The sequence below is a fragment of the Buceros rhinoceros genome, unplaced genomic scaffold (assembly GCF_000710305.1).
Source record: "Buceros rhinoceros silvestris isolate BGI_N320 unplaced genomic scaffold, ASM71030v1 scaffold2447, whole genome shotgun sequence".
Lineage (NCBI taxonomy): Eukaryota > Metazoa > Chordata > Aves > Bucerotiformes > Bucerotidae > Buceros > Buceros rhinoceros.
In genome coordinates, this window is record NW_010422564.1 from 28464 (window position 1) to 47230 (window position 18767).

Genomic DNA, 18767 nt, shown 5'->3' on the forward strand with positions numbered 1-18767 from the left:
TGCAGGAGTTTTATGCTGGTTTTGACCCCAGAAGTTTCAAAAAAGATGACAAAGTGCCAAGAGTAAGCTCTACACCAGCAGGAACTGTCCTTCATAAATCAAAGAATACATAGTTCTGAGAGGTAGGTAAATGTGTTTATGGAAGGTAACCATGAATGACAGCAAATACACAACTGTTTTTCACAGTGTCTCCAGGCAATTAGGAAGATATTTTATCAGTGGTGATAGGAGAGGAGAGGGCAGAATCCTCCTTAAAATCTTAACAGTGTGCGTTGCAGAGCACCAGGAGGAACTAACTGTTTTCTGTGTGGGTTCTATTACTTGGCAGGATCCACTATGACTAAATCTCAGAAGTTTGCTTTTTTTAAAAGTTGCATTTATTTATATAGAATACAGTCTGTCAGTCAAAGAAACAACCCCACCTTATCAAACCATCAGCTTTATTTGTAAAGTGTTTCTAACTGCTTGCTAAATGTTACTGGAAAGCTGTGTAGCTGGGAGAGCAGTCACTTGTCAGAGCTCAGAGGTCCCATGTTCATCACAACAAATGTGCAGAAAAGAGCTGACCCAGACTGCACCAGTGATCCTTTTCAGTCGGGATAACATCTGCACTCCAGTTTCTTGCTTTATATAATTATATCTGTCGATGTTTTCTTAATATTTAGCATGCAGTAAGGAGTGTTCTTGTGAAATTATGAATGAAATATGTTCTTTTAGGGGGAAGAAAGCTAAGTGGCTAATGCAACAAGCTGCCTTTACCTGAGTTAATATCTCTAGCTAAGAAGACATTTGCCCAAAGCAAAAGCACCTCACAGGGAGCTCTTCTTTCAGTGGGATTTATTTGAATTATGTATTAAATTAAAATTTTTTCACTTTTACAATTGTAATGGACAAAAGTCAGTGCCAGATTGTTAAGTTCTGAAACTTGAAAACAAATTATGAACAAACCAAAATAAATAAATGACTCTGTTTTATGACATTGAAATGTAATGGGAACCAGACTCTGTCCAACAGCCTCCAGATACGGTCTGTGCTTGCTTTGAAACTCTGATCACTGTCTGGCTATGTGTGCGGGGCGCACAGGAGCATGTCTGGCATGTGAGATAATGGGTTTGGGTGTGCAACGTGGCACAGCTCGGCCCTGCAGCCAGAGCTCTCCCCTCTGCTCAGGGCCAGCTTATTCTCTCCCTGCCCGAGTCTGGAGCTTGAACCAATGGCATAGGTTTTGTGAAGTCTGCGTGGGTTTGGGGCAGTGAGTTTTGGGGGTGGGTGTGTGTGTGGAACAGCGACATTGTCCAGCTTAAGGCTGTTTCTGATCAGATTTTAGTAATCAGTCAGGAAATTGTAAGCATTAGATGTGTCTGGGTTTTAACTGATTTGCGCTCTGGAAAGCCTTTGCTTGTTAGTCTGTGAAAACTTACAGATGTCAACTAAAAATTGGGTCAGAATTTGCTGTAATGACTTCTGAAACAGTTCTTCTGAGGATGCCCAGACTTTTAGATTGAAGTTCCTGTAATGTGATTGTCCTGAAAGTGAGGATGTTGACCACTGGGTGAAATGGAATAGGGCAGGCTGAGTTCCGGGCTCTGGTGAAGCAGGGGAGGTCTGCTGACCTCTCTTGGCATGCCCTGCTTTACAGCAGTAGATGATCTAGGCTGTTATATTCAGGATATGCCCTCACTGGAAAGATAGAGTAACTAATGCTCTGAGACTACTGGCTTATCATAGATTTGTTTAACAAGTCCAGCAAATGTACACCAATTTCCTCTGACAAACAAAACAAAAAAGCTTGTACTGAGATCACTTACTACTTTTCCCTTCCCTTGTATGTAGCTGTAATCCTGTTCAAGCACTTTTGAAACAGCAGTGCACAAGCAGATGCTCAACAGTGTTTGGCTTTTTGCTGTTTCTTCTGATAGATCTTTTTATCAGATGCTTTTCTGTCTGCATGTCATTCATGACTTGAATACATTCTCAGCAGCTTAAGTCCACTTGAATATCCAGTCATACCAACAGAGTAAGTTAGAAACTGTGGAAGTCAATACAAAACCCAGTGTAAGACTTTCTTTTCTCTGCTAGTGTTTAATTATCGGAGGTGGCCCCTGTGGCTTGCGGACTGCCATAGAACTTGCCTTCCTGGGAGCCAAAGTTGTTGTGGTGGAGAAGCGGGACACTTTTTCAAGAAACAATGTGTTGCATCTCTGGCCATTTACAATCCATGACCTCCGGGGACTGGGAGCAAAGAAATTCTATGGAAAATTCTGTGCAGGATCTATTGATCATATCAGTAAGTATCTGAGGGCATGGACACTGTTCAGGTAAGAGGTGTACCGAGGTTCAGAAGATGAATGGAGACTTTCTTGATGTGGCAGAAAGCTTATCTGCCTTGAATGTACGAGTTTGTGTGTGCACTCACACAGAGGAAAAAAAATGAGCAAATGACAGTCTTATGGAGCAGCTTTTTTCGTTAGTCTGGATTTGTTAATAACTTTTTATTACAAGGTATGAAGAATGTTGATATTCATTCTAGTACGGTGAAGGTAGGTGCAACCCTTAATCTAATGCGGAAATATGCCAAAGTAGCATATTTTACAGGGATATATGCTGTAAATTTTGTTTCTCCAAAATAGTCAACATTTTGGTTAGCAGATGGTTTAAATATCATTGAGAAGGAAGGCTCTAAAGTATTCTAAAATGCACTGAAATGGGGGTTTTTTACCTATGAGATTGTACTGCCAGAGGAAAAGGAGACAGAACAACATCCAGTGGTGGCTGCTGCGTTTGCATCCATCACAGTATGGGAAATAACAATGCTGCATGCCTTGTGTTTACCTGTGATTTATCAGTTGGGTGACATGCTGGTAGCAGCCGTGACTACTTACATATTAAATACACCTTTGTTACTTGCTGTCTACAGGTATTCGACAACTTCAACTTATCCTCTTCAAAGTTGCACTTCTACTAGGAGTTGAAATCCACGTGAATCTAGAATTTGTGAAAGTCGTGGAACCTCCTGAAGATCAAGAAAACCAAAGTATTGTCTATCATAACGTAGTTCAATTAACTTTGTGATTTTTTTTTAATGTCAGGCGTTGAAGGTGGTTGAGTTCTGTTTGAAGAAGTGGGAGGTTTTTGCCCTGCTCGCACAGCTAGGTTTGCTACGTGCAGTCACGTGCATGATAAGTATTGTTGTGACACAGCACTGAGAATTCGTAAAATACGGCCCAGTCTGAGAAGTTGAGGTTTTGCACTATGCCTTCTGGCATGTGTTTGAGGAAGTCTGGTGTGGCTTTTTGGCATCTCTGTGCAGAAACAATTTTTGATTGATAATATAAACATTGAGGATGGATTAAGCTCCCTGGGCCTCGTTTTGCTTTCACGTTTGTTGTAACTCCCATTGGCACACAGTGTCTTATCGGCCATCTTATACAAGATTTTAAAGAAAAAATAGAAAAATTAATGATAAATTTTTCTCCATTTTATTTAAAGATTAGTGTTTAGAGTGTAGTAGCAATAGAATGTTTTAAAATTATACTTGAAAATGCTCTACTGTCTCTTAAATTCTCATATAGCGACAGTAGAATAAATATGTTTTAAGTAGTTAAAGCATATGTAATTTTTAAATATGCACAATATAAACGTTTTCACGTCATCAGCTTTGTGTTGATTCAAAGACTAAATTTAGTTTTGTGAGTATGTTTAGTTTCTGTTTAGAAGATGCTGGAATGCTATTTTCCTTCTTTTAAAAGCCAGCCCTTCCTTGCTGTTAGCAGCTGTGTGTATTGTGAGGCTGTTTCTGAGAGAATGAAGGGCTTCAGCATGTTCTTGTGGTGTGGGTCAGAAAGGATTGAGTGCACTGGGTGATACAAAGGGGGGCCTCCATTTTACGAGATGACACCTTGCTAATGCAGCCTGAACGTAGCTTTGACTGCCGCAGAACTTCCGGCATCAAATGGAGGCAGAATTCAGCTCCGTTTGAGTGAGAAATGGACCATTTCTCTTAAGGCCCTTTCTTCACACTCCAAAAGCTCTTTTCCATTATATTACTGAAGAATAAATAAATAGCTATTCTTTGTGTTTTTAGAGATAGGTTGGAGGGCTGAATTCCTGCCCATGGATCACCCTTTGTCAGAGTACGAATTTGATGTCATTATTGGTGCAGACGGGCGCAGGAACACGTTAGAAGGTAGGTGAATGCGTGCTTTTAGCCTCATTAATGGTCTCTAGGGTATTTTGGAAGGCTGGAAATTCAGAGGAGAATACGAATGAACTGGCTATCTTTTGATCCACTGAAGTCTGTGTGGAAACTATTTTTTTTTTTTATGTGGTATCTTCTGCTTTTGTTAAGTTGTAGCTCAAAAAAAAAAGACATTTAAGGTTATTACTGATTCTCAGCACTGTGCCTATGTGTTGCCTACAAAATTCATCATGATGCTATTGGGCTTGCTTCAAGGTTAAGTAATTAGATGATTTAACTTCAAGGAGGCTGACAAGATGTATGTCAGGAATTTCATGGGCTTTGCTATGTGCTGTAAATTTGCACTATATGTTTGAAGTAATGACTAAAAGGTGACTGTCAGGTGTTTAATGAAGGCATCAAAGGTATCACTTTTTATAGAGGTGATTAAACTTCAGAAGCAGTTACTTTGGATACCAAAAAATAACAACTCTAAGGTGGTGGGGGGAGAGGGGGCAGATGCTTCATGAACTTGAGCCACTGCTGAGAACTCAGAGCACCTGAGTTGTCTGTCTTAGTGAGATACCAGCAAAGCTGCTCCTGTACCACATAAACCTATTTATTATATATTCCACTTGTACCTTCAGTTATATCCATATTAGTTTCTGTTCACTAAGTACACTATTTCCTTTTTTCATTAGCTTCATAGTTTATCTGTTTATTCTTACCTCTGCCGGCTGCAGTATGCTTAGCGTTAATTCCTTACGATGCTCTATTAGAAATTTCCCCGTGCTATTGTCCAGCTTTCTCCCATAAAAGACTGTTTAAAGTCTGGTATCAGCGAAATGAAATGAATAGTCAGCTGCAGACTATCGAGAAGTTAATCGTTATCATAGTACCAGAATCTAAGGGAGAATTTGGTGCACTGAAGATTGTTTACATACAGAAGCTGGTACTGTCATATTAAATTTATCCTAATGAAATAACGAGAGCATATCGAGAAGTTCAGAGATAAAAATTCATAGCTGATTAGTTTCTTCTTAGAAAATACACCTATTCTCTGAATCAATGTCATCTGTAATTGGCTAAAAATACTCAAAGGACCCTCTTCTGTATTTCAGAATTTACTTACAGATAAGGAGAATAAGCACAGAGAAAAATGTAAATGTGTGGTTGCAAGATTGCGGCTTTGGGGTTTTTTTAATTGTAAAAGGAGGAAGCTAGGATAGAGCGAGAGCAAGTAGCTTTGTAGTCAGTCTCACCTTGGATATCTAACAGTTAAACCACTAAAATTTTTTTCAACCCCCGACATCATTGAAAAACCTCATTAGCAGGTAGTGTGTGCACCTAAGCATTATCATAGAGGTTTCTATTTTTCAGATTTTTGCTGCTTTTTTCATAAGCTGTTTACCACCAACATAGCAATCTTACTTGATATTTAGCCTGTAAAAAATGTTTTTCCATTAAATTTGATCTGCTCTATTTCCAATCTGGTTTTCTTTAGTCATCATTTGTCTCTAACCTCTTCCCATGTTCATCATCTTTCCACAGTTTCTCTCCAGACTTCTTTTTTTTTTTTTTTTTGTAGCGAAACTTTATCTTGAATGCAGTACAGCTCCAGTTTTGCAGCTGGGAGTGAGGAGAAGACCCTCTTTGCATTCAAGGGAATTTTGGAGGAATGACAGAATCTGTTGATGTTATGTTGCTGATGAAGTGTAGGACTAGACACAGAAAAGAGACTGAGCTGCCTTGAGCTGACCTTCCCTGCAAGTCTGATGTGAAGTTCCCAGTGTTTTTAATTAATTTCTTTGCTTACCAGGTTTCAGGAGGAAGGAGTTTCGTGGAAAGCTGGCTATAGCTATCACTGCCAATTTTATAAACAGAAATACAACTGCAGAAGCCAAGGTAGAAGAAATTAGTGGTGTTGCTTTCATCTTCAATCAGAAGTTCTTCCAGGACCTTAAAGAGGAAACGGGTGGGTGCATCTTCATTCTTTCCACAACCAAATAGGAGAGGCAGTAAGGGAATGGTTTATCTGCCAGGCCAGCCTCCTATTCCTATTTAAAGTAATTTAAATATGTTGTATTAAAAAACAAGCTGATAATTTTATCTTGACGTCAGAATCTTGCAGATGGAGGTGTCCATTTATGGTGAGTGGGGTTTTAATTTTTTTTTTTAGCTTGGGTGTTGCCACATCATAGCTTGTTTTAATGTTTAAATTTTTCTCAACTGTAGAAATGTTTGCTATGTTGAACAAATTTAGAACGGCATTTTCACTGCCCAGAGATTTCCCTTAAGATATGATTTGTTTTGTTTCTATCTGTTCACATACTGAACAGCTTAAACCCTGTGAAAAAGTCTCTGCCCTTCTGGGAGGAGTTTATTCTTGCTTTTTGATGTGTAGATCTGATAAATTGAAAAGAACTAGGCAGGAATCTGTCATAAATACTTGAAATATAAACTGTGAAATACATCTCTGAAAAGGGGTTTCAAAGTTACATGCACTGTCAGTACAAGCAATTCCATTCTTGATTTATAGCTGATTTTTAAAAAATTATTATAATAGAATCCAAAACTCCTGGTTAGAGCCAGAGCCCAAGCAACCTAAAAAGCACTTTGTTCCTTGGCTCCCCTTTTCCACCTCAGGAGGCTGAGGCTGCAGTTAACAAGCATTTCCTTAAAAGGATGCTACATAACTTTAAATTGTGCTGACACAACTCTTGTGGGATAAGGCTGATATCCTCACTTCTGCTGCTTCGTTTTGTTTTAGAACATCTTGTCTGCTAATGCTACATCCCAGCTGGGAAGGTGAACGTATCCCAAGAAGGAAACTCACCTGTAGGGCTCAATCTCTTGTTATTGGGAAATCACAAGACTGTACTTCATAACAAATACATTATCTCTTTTTAGGAATTGACCTGGAGAATATTGTTTACTACAAAGATAGCACTCATTATTTTGTGATGACAGCGAAAAAGCAGAGTCTTCTGGACAAAGGAGTGATTATTAATGTATGTAAAAATGCTGGCTAAAACCCCGTTTTATTTACTTGTCAGCATGTGTGTGAACATCTGCATAAGCATTGTTATGTGTTAGAGTTTATAGACTGTCTAGATCACTTCATTAAAGCTCAGATCACTTACGTCTTGCTGGACTTTTCTTGTTTTTCCTCCAGTCAGCACAACATTTCTGTAGAGGACTGAACACAATACTTCCTAAGTTTGTCTGTTCTGAGACTGGCTGAAATGGGATCTTGACTCACCTTGGAAAAAATGGTGTGCTCATCACACCAAAAAATAAAACCGTTCATTATTTAAATGAGAATTTTGCACAGCTGAAGACTTTTATCAGGCAAATAAGTGTTAAAACCTGCCCGAGGCTAAATTGCAAATTCTCTAAAGTGAGTGAAACAGGAGAGGAGGCTATAAAGACAATGCCCTGAACTTTCAAAAGTACTTGGGATTTTGAAGCCTTTTTTCTTTTTTTCTTTCTTATTTTCCCCTCCTTCTTCTGAAAGATGTGAGGATTTATTTTCTTTTGTTTCTAGAAAGTGTTTTAGCACCATTTAAATTTATTTTCCTGGAAACCCAAGAGAGGTCAATTTTTCCTGCAAAGTGAGGCAGTGCCAAAACAGTCAAGAATAATTTCCCGAAGCAAGTACTTGCAGAGAGCTCTCAGAAGGCTTCTTACTTTCTGATGAGACTGCTAAGCTCAGTGCCACGATTTCCTGCCCTTCAGGAGTACGAGGGCTCCTGGAGCAGAGCCACTGGCCTTGCACCACTGGGGTGGGGAGGGGAAGGGCAGCAGCCCCAGCAGCATGAGGGTAGCAGGAGGTGGGCCCTGGGGTTGAGGAGCTGGTGTTTGTAGGTGGTGCAGTCTCAAGAGATCCGAGATGAGAAGAGCAGCATCTGTGACCTATCAGACCCGTTTTCCTGACCTGCTCAGGTCTGAAAAACCCAAGAGTCTGTCTAAAACAACTGGGCTAATAGTGGTTCTGTGGCATCATCCTGGTGATTAGGGATCTCATCCACGATTAAGCTTTAAATAGAAACTGCTGTGTTAATAATCACTGGCTTTAAGTAGTATGACCTGTGAAGGCAAGGTCCTTCACCACAAAGGTAAAAAAAACCCAGCCCAAAGCAAAACAACAGAAAAGCGTCTACAATTCAAGTTTGAATGTATTGTTACTGAGATGCTAATCAAACTTTTAGGCTGAGACTCACATGTTATGTCATCAGCACATCGGTATGTCTGTTCTGCTGTGGTTTCAGATGTGGGGTGCACACATGCAGAAAAGCATTGCAGTGATGATGATAACATCTTTTGATTAGAGAGAAGTAATGTTACGAAAATAACACATAACCAAGTAACTGTGAGGCACAATAATTTCTGTTGCAAATAAAGCTGCTTATTCAGTGTTGGCACAGAGAGTTCCTGTTCGGGACGGTGCAGTAACGTATGTGTATTAACTTTTTGGAGGAGATGACAAATCTCATTTGGCTCTCTATGCTGTGAGATGTCTAGCTGCCACGCTGTTCCTATGAGACTGCAGTGTTCCAGTCCAGAGGGGATGGTTGGAGTGTCTAATCTTGCATGCTTGTCTCCTTGCAGGACTACATTGATACTGAGTTGCTCCTCTGTGGGGAAAATGTGAACCAGAGCAATTTGCTGTCCTATGCGAGAGAAGCTGCTGACTTTGCAACCAATTACCAGCTGCCTTCCTTGGATTTTGCAATTAATCACTACGGGCAGCCAGATGTAGCAATGTTTGATTTTACTTCCATGTATGCATCTGAAAACGCTGCGCTAGTGAGAGAGAGGCACAGACACCACCTCCTGGTGGCACTAGTTGGAGATAGCTTGCTTGAGGTATATTTTAGAATGTCTTCCAAGTAGACTTCTTTCCTTCCGTACCCCTGCGCCCCCCCTTTAATCCAGCCATTCAATCTACCCTCCAAAACAAGCTGTCGTCTTTTACAAGTCTGAAACAATGGTACCTTCTTTGGAGTAGATTTTTCTTTTTTATTTTTTAATGTCATAGTTAATGTCATAACCAATGCTTGGCTGGCAGTCTCTGGCTGCGATCCTGTTTTGCTTTATGCAAATTGTATTTCTGAAAACTGTGAGCTGTGTGTCCTCAGCTTGGGTGCATGGCAATAATTTTCCTGATGTCTGTCAAGACATCGAGACAAGACAGAAACTTGTTCCAAATTTTTGTTGTGCTCTCTTTGCCTTAAGTTCTCTTCTCAATCAGAAGTTGAAAAAAGAAAAAGTGAAAGCATTCATTATCTAAGAACTCGGAGGAGAGAAACATTTAAAAACTATAGGAGTGGTGTGTCTTAACTCTTTTTGAGCTACTTTTCTAAGACTATGAAAGCCTAGACTCTAAATTCACGTTGCAAGTTACTTTTGTAATAAGACCTTAAGAAATACAAGAAATTAAAATGTAAATACTTCTTACAGCCCTTCTGGCCAATGGGTACTGGCTGTGCAAGAGGCTTCTTGGCTGCTTTTGATACCGCGTGGATGGTGCGGAGCTGGGCTCAAGGAAAACCCCCATTAGAAATCCTCGCTGAACGGTGAGTGCTGCTCGGTCTTCTCCACCATTTCTACTGTTGTAAAGAGTTGCAGCATTGGAGGAAGGCAGCGGAATTCAGAATGCCAGCAGGAGAAATAGTTGTCTTCACTGCAGTGGCACGGAGTTGAAATTACCCCTTCAGGTTACTGAAGAGTTTACAACAGCAGCAGGCTGTTGCTCTGTAAGCTGCTGCACACCAATACAGACATCCAGCAATGTGCGTGACATGGGTTTAAATCGCTAATTAAGTCACTAATGACTAGAATTAAGCGTGATCCTTAAAGAAATAAATGAAAGATAACTTGTGTCCAAAGACTAACCCTCCAACCATCTCAGCACCTGGTTTTTTTAGTTTAAAAAAATCCTTGAAACAAGTCTGTATAAATACTTGGACATGAACAGCTTTCATAGTTGGTGTCTGTGATTTTTAACTCCGTTTTAGCTTAGTAGCTCTGATGCTCTCTTTATTTAGGCTGATCAATGTGTGGCAAGGGAGAATTGCTATAATGTTGTATCATGAGCTTCCCTGTGTAATGTCTTTTTGACCAGAGCAAAAAATGTGGTGTTAAGTACTCCAGCAGTCCTGGTGTCGCTGCGGTGTGATGGTTGAAGTTGCTGACTTTGGTCCTGATGGCAATTGCCCTGCCCTACTGCAGCTGCTCAGGCTGTTTCAGGGCAGGTACACAATAGAAATAGTCATGGTTGCGGTAATGCAAGTAGAAGCATTACAAAGTTCAGTGCTTTGAGAAGTTTTAAGACGGAAGCCTGTGGGATGACTCAAACACAGCAGAGTCCCAAATGGAAAATTGAACAGCATAGTAAAAAAGGCTGTGGTGTTAGAAGAATTGCAGAATGATGGGATTTAGTGCTGTTATGTGGTAAAGAAGTTACTCCTTGGGTGGAGGTTAAAGCAAAACCAGATGACTGAATGATGTAACCTCCTTTTTTTTTTTGTTCCCTATTTCTTGCTGTCTTCCTGCCTCAGGAAAATATGGGCATAAGTTCTAAGGGTCTGTCTTTTTGTTGTCCTGCTTCTGTCTGGCATCTTTGTTCAGCTAGACAGAGATAAGAAATGGGATGGATGCATTATGTGTTTAGTGCATAACACTTGTCCTGGAAGAATCAAGATAAGCTGTAGGTAGCTGCAAAATGAAAATACTCTATATAATAAATTTTTGATTTAATCAATATCTCTTGCATCTTTTTTTTTCTGTAAGAGAGAGCATTTATCGACTCTTGCCTCAGACTACCCCTGAAAATATTAACAAGAACTTTGACCAGTATACCATTGACCCAGGAACAAGATACCCAAACTTGAACTCCAGCTGTGTTCGGCCTCACCAGGTCAGTACTTAAAAGGCTTCGTTGTGAAATTACAGTGTATTTTTGTCCAAGAGAAATGGGGCCACAAGTAATGCATAAACAACATCTTCAGGAGACTCCTTAATTTAGATCCAGCTGTTGATTAACTTAACCTAGAAAGAAAACTTTTTGTCCTCCGCAAGCAATTCTAACATTATGCTGCTAATTGCATTTACTTACAGGTGAGACAATTATATGTTACCAGTGAGTTGCAGCAATGTCCTCTTGAAAGAGTAAGCTCCATTAGAAGATCAGTGAATCTCTCAAGACATGGTATGTGACATCTCATGTTTGTAGCTTAGTATTTGGAACCTTCTCAGCACAGAAGCTGATTGAAATGTTTGCTTTCCACTGAAACTGCAGAGTCAGATATTCGACCTAACAAGCTTTTGACCTGGTGTCAGAAACAGACAGAAGGGTACCGTAACGTTAACGTCACAGACCTGACTACCTCCTGGAAAAGTGGCCTTGCCTTGTGTGCAATTATCCATCGCTTCAGACCTGACCTCATGTGAGTGACATCTCCAGATCTGGTTTATTGTGGGATATATTAAGCACAGTATAGTGTCAGGTCAACCAGAACCACACTGATTGATAGTCTGCACTCCCCTTCGTAGGATTTTAGTGTATGTTTAAAACCACAGCCATAATGGCACTGCCATGAGCTGCAGAAATACCTGGATGAGCCTTAAATGAGCCGTCCTCAGTGTTGTAGTGGTTGCTGTGACAGTCATGCAGGGAAACGCTGGGCTGTGGAGGTGCACGGGAAATGGTGGTTTTGCACACCTCGTTGTCCCGGAGAGCGCAGTACCCTTGCACGTGGGCTGTGCAGCAAGGGCTGACCCTGGAAAATTGACTGCTTTAGGGCCTGAATGTAAGCCAGCATTCCCTTTTTGACAGTGTTTCTGGGGTTCTCATCCTACAGTACCCGACTTGTTACGTATGAATATTTTGTAAGGTTCCTCACTTAGATAGAAGAGGGTCAGCGTGTAACAGGTGTCAGGAACCGGCAATTGCTGGCACTGGCTTATGGGGCCTGTTTGATGCAGTAGTCTGTGATGGGGTGACTCTTCTGTCCTCTCACCAAAGTGCAGCAGATGCATTCTTTTGTCTTCCTACACACCCACGAGTTACGAATTGATTATTGTCAGCCTCGCTTTATTGTGGAGAAATGAAACAAGTAATTGAGCTCTTGCATGAGGTGTGATAAATTGGAAAAAATAGGAGTGATACCCGGGGTGCTTGTTTGTACAGCTTTGCCAGAGGAAGAGCTTAACATTTTAAGAGTAAGATTTTTTTTTTTGCCTCTGATTAGTTTAAAAAAAATGGGAATTATGGATGGTTTTGTGGATATAAGCAGGGGGGAGTGTAGAAAGCAAAGCAATCTTAGCTGTCTGTGGAAAACATGTCTTTCAAGCCCTGCACTCTCTAGAAAGTTGATAGATTTATCTTCCTGAGCTAACAGACCTCCTGCTGTTTCATTAACATTGTGTTCAGATCTTGTTGGCCGTTTGCACTAAAGGGGACTGCTGAAGGACTTGGCCATGTGAATGCTGGGCAGGCAAGATAGACGGCTGCCGGTGGGCTGTGGGCCCGGCTAGGGCGGAGGGCTGCCTGTAGCCCCCTGCCTCCACAGCAAGGCCGGGTCCCCCTGCCTCCACAGACAGGCAGAGTGGGTAGGTGGGATAGAGAGGGAAATTCTGTGGGAGTTCAAAAACTCACATTCCTAATGAGGAGAAAGAAACTACCCTGCCTGGAGCTTTGTAATTTATTCACGTGGTTATTTTAATAATGAATTTTGGAAGCTGTTCAAGGGATCAGAGTCTTAGAATAGGTCCCATAGAAGAGGATTACAGAATGGATAATGCAGTTCCAGATGTGTGATGTACTCATTTAGGGCACTGCTAAATCCAGTTAAGACATGGACAGGAGGTCCTCACTTCAGCTGTGTGTGTAACACCTTAAAGAAATGTAGTGCCTGCACATGTGTGTACACACAGCTCTTTGTTTAATAAAATGCTAATTTAAACTTACTCCTCCTGGCTTTAATAATTTATAGAACTAACTGAAACCACAAGTCAGTTGCTAACCGGTAAAATCTAATACCACAGCTGTACTTGGAGAAGAAAAGGTTTCTTAGCGCTTCTGAGGAGGAATTGCATTTCTTCATAAATAAGAGAATCGTTTTTCACAGGACTACATCAAAATCCAGTTCAGTGAAATAGCTTTTAAATTACATTTCTGGCAAAGCCAGGGTTTGTAATAACAGGGTGTGTATGAAGGCTCTTACCACTGACATTGTGTAGACTCCGTAGCTTTGACCCAGTGAAATGCCTGTGCCCTCATTCACCTTGCTGGGTGGGGAGCAGTGCCTGTTGCTGTGGGGGTGCAGGGAGCAAACCATCACTGATGCCGGTGTCTTGCCCCCGCAGTGACTTTGATGCTCTGAACGAAGAGGATGTTGTCAAAAATAACCAGCTGGCATTTGATGTAGCTGAGCAGGAGTTTGGGATCCCCCCTGTGACCACAGGGAAGGAAGTGGGCTCAGCCGGGGAGCCTGACAAGCTCAGCATGGTCATGTACCTCTCCAAGTTTTACGAACTCTTCAGGGGCACACCTCTGCAGGCAGCAGGTAAGCCAGACCTGCGCTGCTCCTCATTCTTGCAAATTCGGGGGGTGGAAGCACTCCATCCAGGCTGCTTACAGGCACTGCTCTTGAACCAAGGGCCCTTTCCCAGCGGAGCTGTTCCGGCCTGTGAGTGTGCCTGCCTCTGTCTACAGTAGTCACGTTGTGCTTAAAAAAGGAAAGAGGGAAAAACCTGGTTGAAGAGCAGGGTTTTGTGGGTCCTTGGTGGTTTCAGAGAACAGGAGCAGCTGGGTAACTGCTGTTTGACATCATGAAGCTCATGTATCAGGTTGTTAAGGGTGATTCTCTGGAAAGGATGACTGCATTTGGCATGTCCGTTCCGGGGTGTTTCTATTCCTTTTTTAAAGACTTACCCTACATCATATGTATGTATTTTTATTTGCCTGGGTTTCTTACATGTAATTGCTACCAGCACTCAACTGGAAAGTTCTGGCTTAGTTAAAGTATTTAAAAAAGAAATCTGAATAAATATCCTAAGCAACTGGGTTTTTTGACAGATGCTGGCGACAAGCAAAATGGAGAAAATAATGATCTTTGTTCAGCAAAATCCTCGAACTTCATCTTTAATAATTATATCAATTTAACTTTACCAAGAAAAAGAGTACCAAAGGTAAGCTGTGAAGGAAGACTTCCTGTATAAATCTTTCTCTTTTAAAAAGAATAAAATTAACTGTCAAGCTCAGAAATAAGATATCCTTCTGTTAAAAGACTTAGAAGTATATTTTCAAGCATATTAAAGAAGTAAAATAAGATTTCGCAGTAAACAAAGCCAACACACACATGCACGTTCAATCATTATGGTGTTTGTAATGATAAAACTGAAGCATTGTCAGTGTCGAATTGGTGAAGCGTTAATAATAGTGTCAGTTAAGCGTTCCCTGTAAACGCAAAATTTTGAATCGCAGTGAGAATCTGGGTGTGCGTGGGGAGGATTTGTATCCATTGTCCGCGTCAGTTGTCTTCAGTGTAGGTAAAAGAAAGGAGGAGAATGTTTTATTTGGTGTGTTTGTAAGTTGCTGTTTTCAACTTGAAATATTTGACTTCTTGGCTCCTTTGCAAGTATTATCTTTTATGTTTGACTTTTGGAAATTTTTTCAAAAGATTTTTTTAGGAGGCTTTGTGCAAAGCTAGTTTTATATTTTGGGGGGCTTTGGGTATTTTTGTTTGGGGTGTTTTTTGAGATGAGAGAGTCTGGAATTTTTTTGAACTATTATCTACCTCTAGGAAAAATAGTACTGTAGCTCTGTATTCCTAGAGAAAAATATACAGCCATAATATTGTATGTCAGTGCAAATAATCGCTGGTATGCTAGAATGCTTATTAATCGGGAGGGAGTGCTGGTTTATTAACAAAGCAGTGATTTGAACAGCTTGTGGATGCTGTCAAGGTTCCGGAGGGAAGCTCTCAAACCCTTATGGATGTATAAAGCCTGCAACGGTGACAAACAGTGGGCAGAGTAGCGTGACTCTGAGACAATGGTCTCTTAATCATACCTGTACACTTTTCTCTCTTGGTCACTTCTTATTAATGAAAACTTACTGACATTCCCTGTTTGTATAAAACACATCCATGCCCATACCTGTTGCCAGTAAAGACTCCAGGGCCTTGAAGGGTTATGGAGACCTGAGTTAGTACTGTGGCGTGAGAACGTGTGAAGTAGAGTATTGTCTATGTGTTTCTGAATGGAGTAGAACTTCAAAAGTTTTATCTGATTTAATTTTAAAGTTACCATAATGAAATTATTCAGTAATAAACTATTTCACCTTCTGCCTATTCATTAACTTGGTCCTCTTCTGAAAGGAGACCTTAAGGAGGGGCTTTGCTTTCACAGCCAAGCCTACCTGCATTTTAACTTCAGTTGCAATGGGGAGTGTCTGCACATCCTGCCTCAGAGGCAGCAGCGTTTCAAGAACACCTCTTGCAAGTTCACCAGCACGTTGGGCACAGCAGCTTGTACTCCTCCACCAGAATGAGTTTAACTTCTGCTTTTTCTGAAACACAGCTTAATGCAAAACTGTTCCAGGTTTTGAGTTACCCGGGCTAGCAAGACAGTATATATGGACTACAGTGATTCTCAAGTTTTCCCTTTGGTGTTCTTGCTGGTGTTTTGGGGTTTTTTAATTATTTTCTTAGTGTGTTGGTTTTTTTTAAACAGACTTCCTTAATGCTTGACTGTATTGCTCTGCACTTACACAGACTCTGAAGTTTTGCCTGCAAAAATACAGATTTCCTTCTTCTTTTGGAATTCAGTGTCCTTAATAAAAGTTCAGGTGTCATGTATGTACTGTATTTTAAAGTATTTTAATATGTTGGTTTTTAAATTTGTCACTATCTTGTCTTCTCAGTTTTGGTAGAAATGTGGGTTTGGGGTTTTTGTTTATTTTTTCACTTTGTATTTTCTTCACCTGAAGAATTGCTCCAGAATTTCCAGATATTTCCTTGACTGACTTATGTCTTGAATATTTTCCATTCACAAACACATTTTCAAAACCCGTGGACAGTCAACTGCCCAGTAAGCTCATATATCCTTTTTAGGAAATAACTTTTCCCTGCCACCCACATATTCACAAAACCAAGTGACATATTTCCCAGCTAACCAAGCAGTGAGAAACCAAATAGGCAAAATAAACATTGCTTTTTCTTGTGGGTGACTTCTTTAGGAAAACTGTTTTCATGACCTCAGTGGTGTTGCTTTTCCATGAGTTAGTTGGTACTGGGGAGGGCTTTCCATTACTAAGCCGTACAGCCCTTGACTAAACTCCTGCCATGAAATAAGCCTTCTGTCCTACCAGGAGGTATAGTTCTGGGCACTACATGAAAGCAGGAGATGATTTGCCTGATGGACCCCTTTGGTTTCGTGCTACCGGGGCTTGTTTGAAATGAGAAGTGGAAGTGCTGTTTTCCAAATCAGCTTAGGCAGTGGGACTGTCAAGACCTTATTTCGTATGAGGCTTTGCAGCCCTGTCATGGAAGGGGACATGAAACTAAGCAAGAAACACAGTACTTGGGTTAGGTCAGAGACTTGCGAGTGCCATAGCTGTCTGAAACTAGCTGGAAAATGAAGCTCCTTGGAAAGCAACTGCTTAAGAGTTTGGCTGTGGCTTCAATTTTATCATTATTTATCCTGAAAAAAGTGGTGCCAAGCATTATCCAGGTGTGACTGTAGGGGAGCACTCGTATATCACAGAGTCAAAAACCAGCCAGGTAATAGCGTCACTTACTAAACTTTACGTACCATCTAGTTTGTCCTTTTATTTGGCTGGAAGAATGATCCTTACCTGGTGGCAGGTTGCAGGAGCCCAGGAAGCAGGAGCCTGGAGCTGCTCTGGTGGTAGCTGTTCCAGCACCGTGTGCTGGGCTGGGTAAGGTTTTCCGTTCTCCTAGGAGTGTCGGCCCAGCTGGAGGGGAACTGAGATTTCTTGTGCTCCAGACCAATAAACGAATGGAGGTGCTTACACAATAAAGGGCACAGTCCTCTTCCTTGGAGTTTTTCTAGGCAATTAAATGGCTTTCTCTTTGGCTTCTTTGTAAATACAGTAATGAAAGTCCTTAGTGTTAGATTTCTGAAAGGCAACATCTCGTTTGTGCCATTCACTTAGGCAAATTCTGCTTTGATGTGGTAAGGATGATTATGCAGAATACATTGTGCTGTTATGTTGTTCACTCTCCTTGCTAGACTAATGACTACAGGTGGTGTAAAGCGAGGTTACCAAGAGCTGCTGCTTGAAGACAGTGTACCAAAGCGTACAACGTAATCAAAATATTGCCATCTGACGCTTCTGGTGTTTGCCCAGAAGTTGTTTGGGATTACTTCTATTCACTGGATAATGGTTTATTACAAACGGTGTATATGTAAAAAGGAAGCCTGTATTCTTTGATCTTTCTCTCTTTTTTTAAGTTGGCTGAACAATCACTAAGTTACAGTGTGGGCAAATGCAAAATAAGTGGAGTGTAGTTTATTGTTCATAAAGTATAACCTAGCATGACATTTATCAGAAGAAAAATCTCCATTGTACCAAATCTTCAAGACTGACTTTAATAAGAAATTATAAAAATTTAAGTGTTTGACTATTTTGCAAGTTTGTGTGGACTGAGTATGAAATATTTTTTGTGTAATTTCTAGTTCAGTATAATAATTAAATATGTGCGTAACTTGAGCACAAAACAGGCATTTTGATTGCTTAAGCACTGTAATGTAAAGTCACGTAGTCAGGGAGATGAACCTTACAAGGGAGGGAGACCTTTAAGGCAGGCAGTGATTGCTCAGGAAGGGAGAGGTGTTGTACTGTGAACATACGGTCTGCATGCAGATGTTCAGGTTGAAAGAGAGGTCGAGGCTATACTGCAAGTGAGGAGTTTCTGAGTTTTGTTACTTATGTGGAAACCAGTGTGTTCTAGACTAAAAGTCAGAGTAACTGATGCTGTAATGGCTTTTTCCTTCAAGGATGTGTTTGTGCTTCATGCATTATAAACTCTTCAGTACTGGAAGAGGAAGAGGTGAACCCTAAGATTGTAGGGCCCGCGTTCAACAAAGCGTACGAGCATGTATGTCACCCATCAGAGCCCAGCGAGAGCTGCCGGTCGGGGGTTACAGGGCAGCTTTTTACATACATGGACACTGCCCCAGGGGTCACCAGGCCTCTCATCTGAGCAACGATCCTGCTGAGCTGGGGGGACTTAACAAGATGCGCTGGTGCGGTGAGGACCCCCGCGCCCTGGCACTGCACACTTGGGTTTGACTTGTTTAACGCGGGCCAGACCACACTGGGCCTGGTCATGAAAGTTGATACCCTGGGAGGAACTGCTTTGCTAAATTGTTAACAGCTACCGTAGTATCTAAAACTTGTTTTGGCTTTACTGTTTCAGGTTGAAGGGAAAACGGAAGAAAATGAGACTAACAAAAGACGTCGAAAAGGTCTTTTTGGTGTCTTTGAGGAGGTTGGTGTTTAGTGGTGTCCACACGTACCCAGCTCCTTGACGAGTGCCAGAGCTGAGGAGGCAGC

At 41.1% G+C, this 18767-nt stretch overlaps 1 protein-coding gene across 2 annotated transcripts in view; it reads left to right on the forward strand.

Annotated features, from left to right (window-relative positions):
* Positions 1 to 18767, forward strand: part of MICAL2 (microtubule associated monooxygenase, calponin and LIM domain containing 2) — a 51445-nt gene that overhangs the window by 14311 nt on the left and 18367 nt on the right. For both annotated transcript variants that reach the window (XM_010140065.1, XM_010140066.1), the window contains exons 2-14: positions 2080 to 2287; positions 2918 to 3034; positions 4085 to 4186; positions 5997 to 6152; positions 7088 to 7188; positions 8789 to 9046; positions 9641 to 9756; positions 10973 to 11099; positions 11300 to 11390; positions 11481 to 11628; positions 13550 to 13749; positions 14262 to 14374; positions 18631 to 18702. In XM_010140065.1, coding sequence (XP_010138367.1) covers positions 2080 to 2287; positions 2918 to 3034; positions 4085 to 4186; positions 5997 to 6152; positions 7088 to 7188; positions 8789 to 9046; positions 9641 to 9756; positions 10973 to 11099; positions 11300 to 11390; positions 11481 to 11628; positions 13550 to 13749; positions 14262 to 14374; positions 18631 to 18702 — 1809 coding nt within the window. The remainder of the gene's footprint in view (positions 1 to 2079; positions 2288 to 2917; positions 3035 to 4084; positions 4187 to 5996; positions 6153 to 7087; positions 7189 to 8788; positions 9047 to 9640; positions 9757 to 10972; positions 11100 to 11299; positions 11391 to 11480; positions 11629 to 13549; positions 13750 to 14261; positions 14375 to 18630; positions 18703 to 18767) is intronic.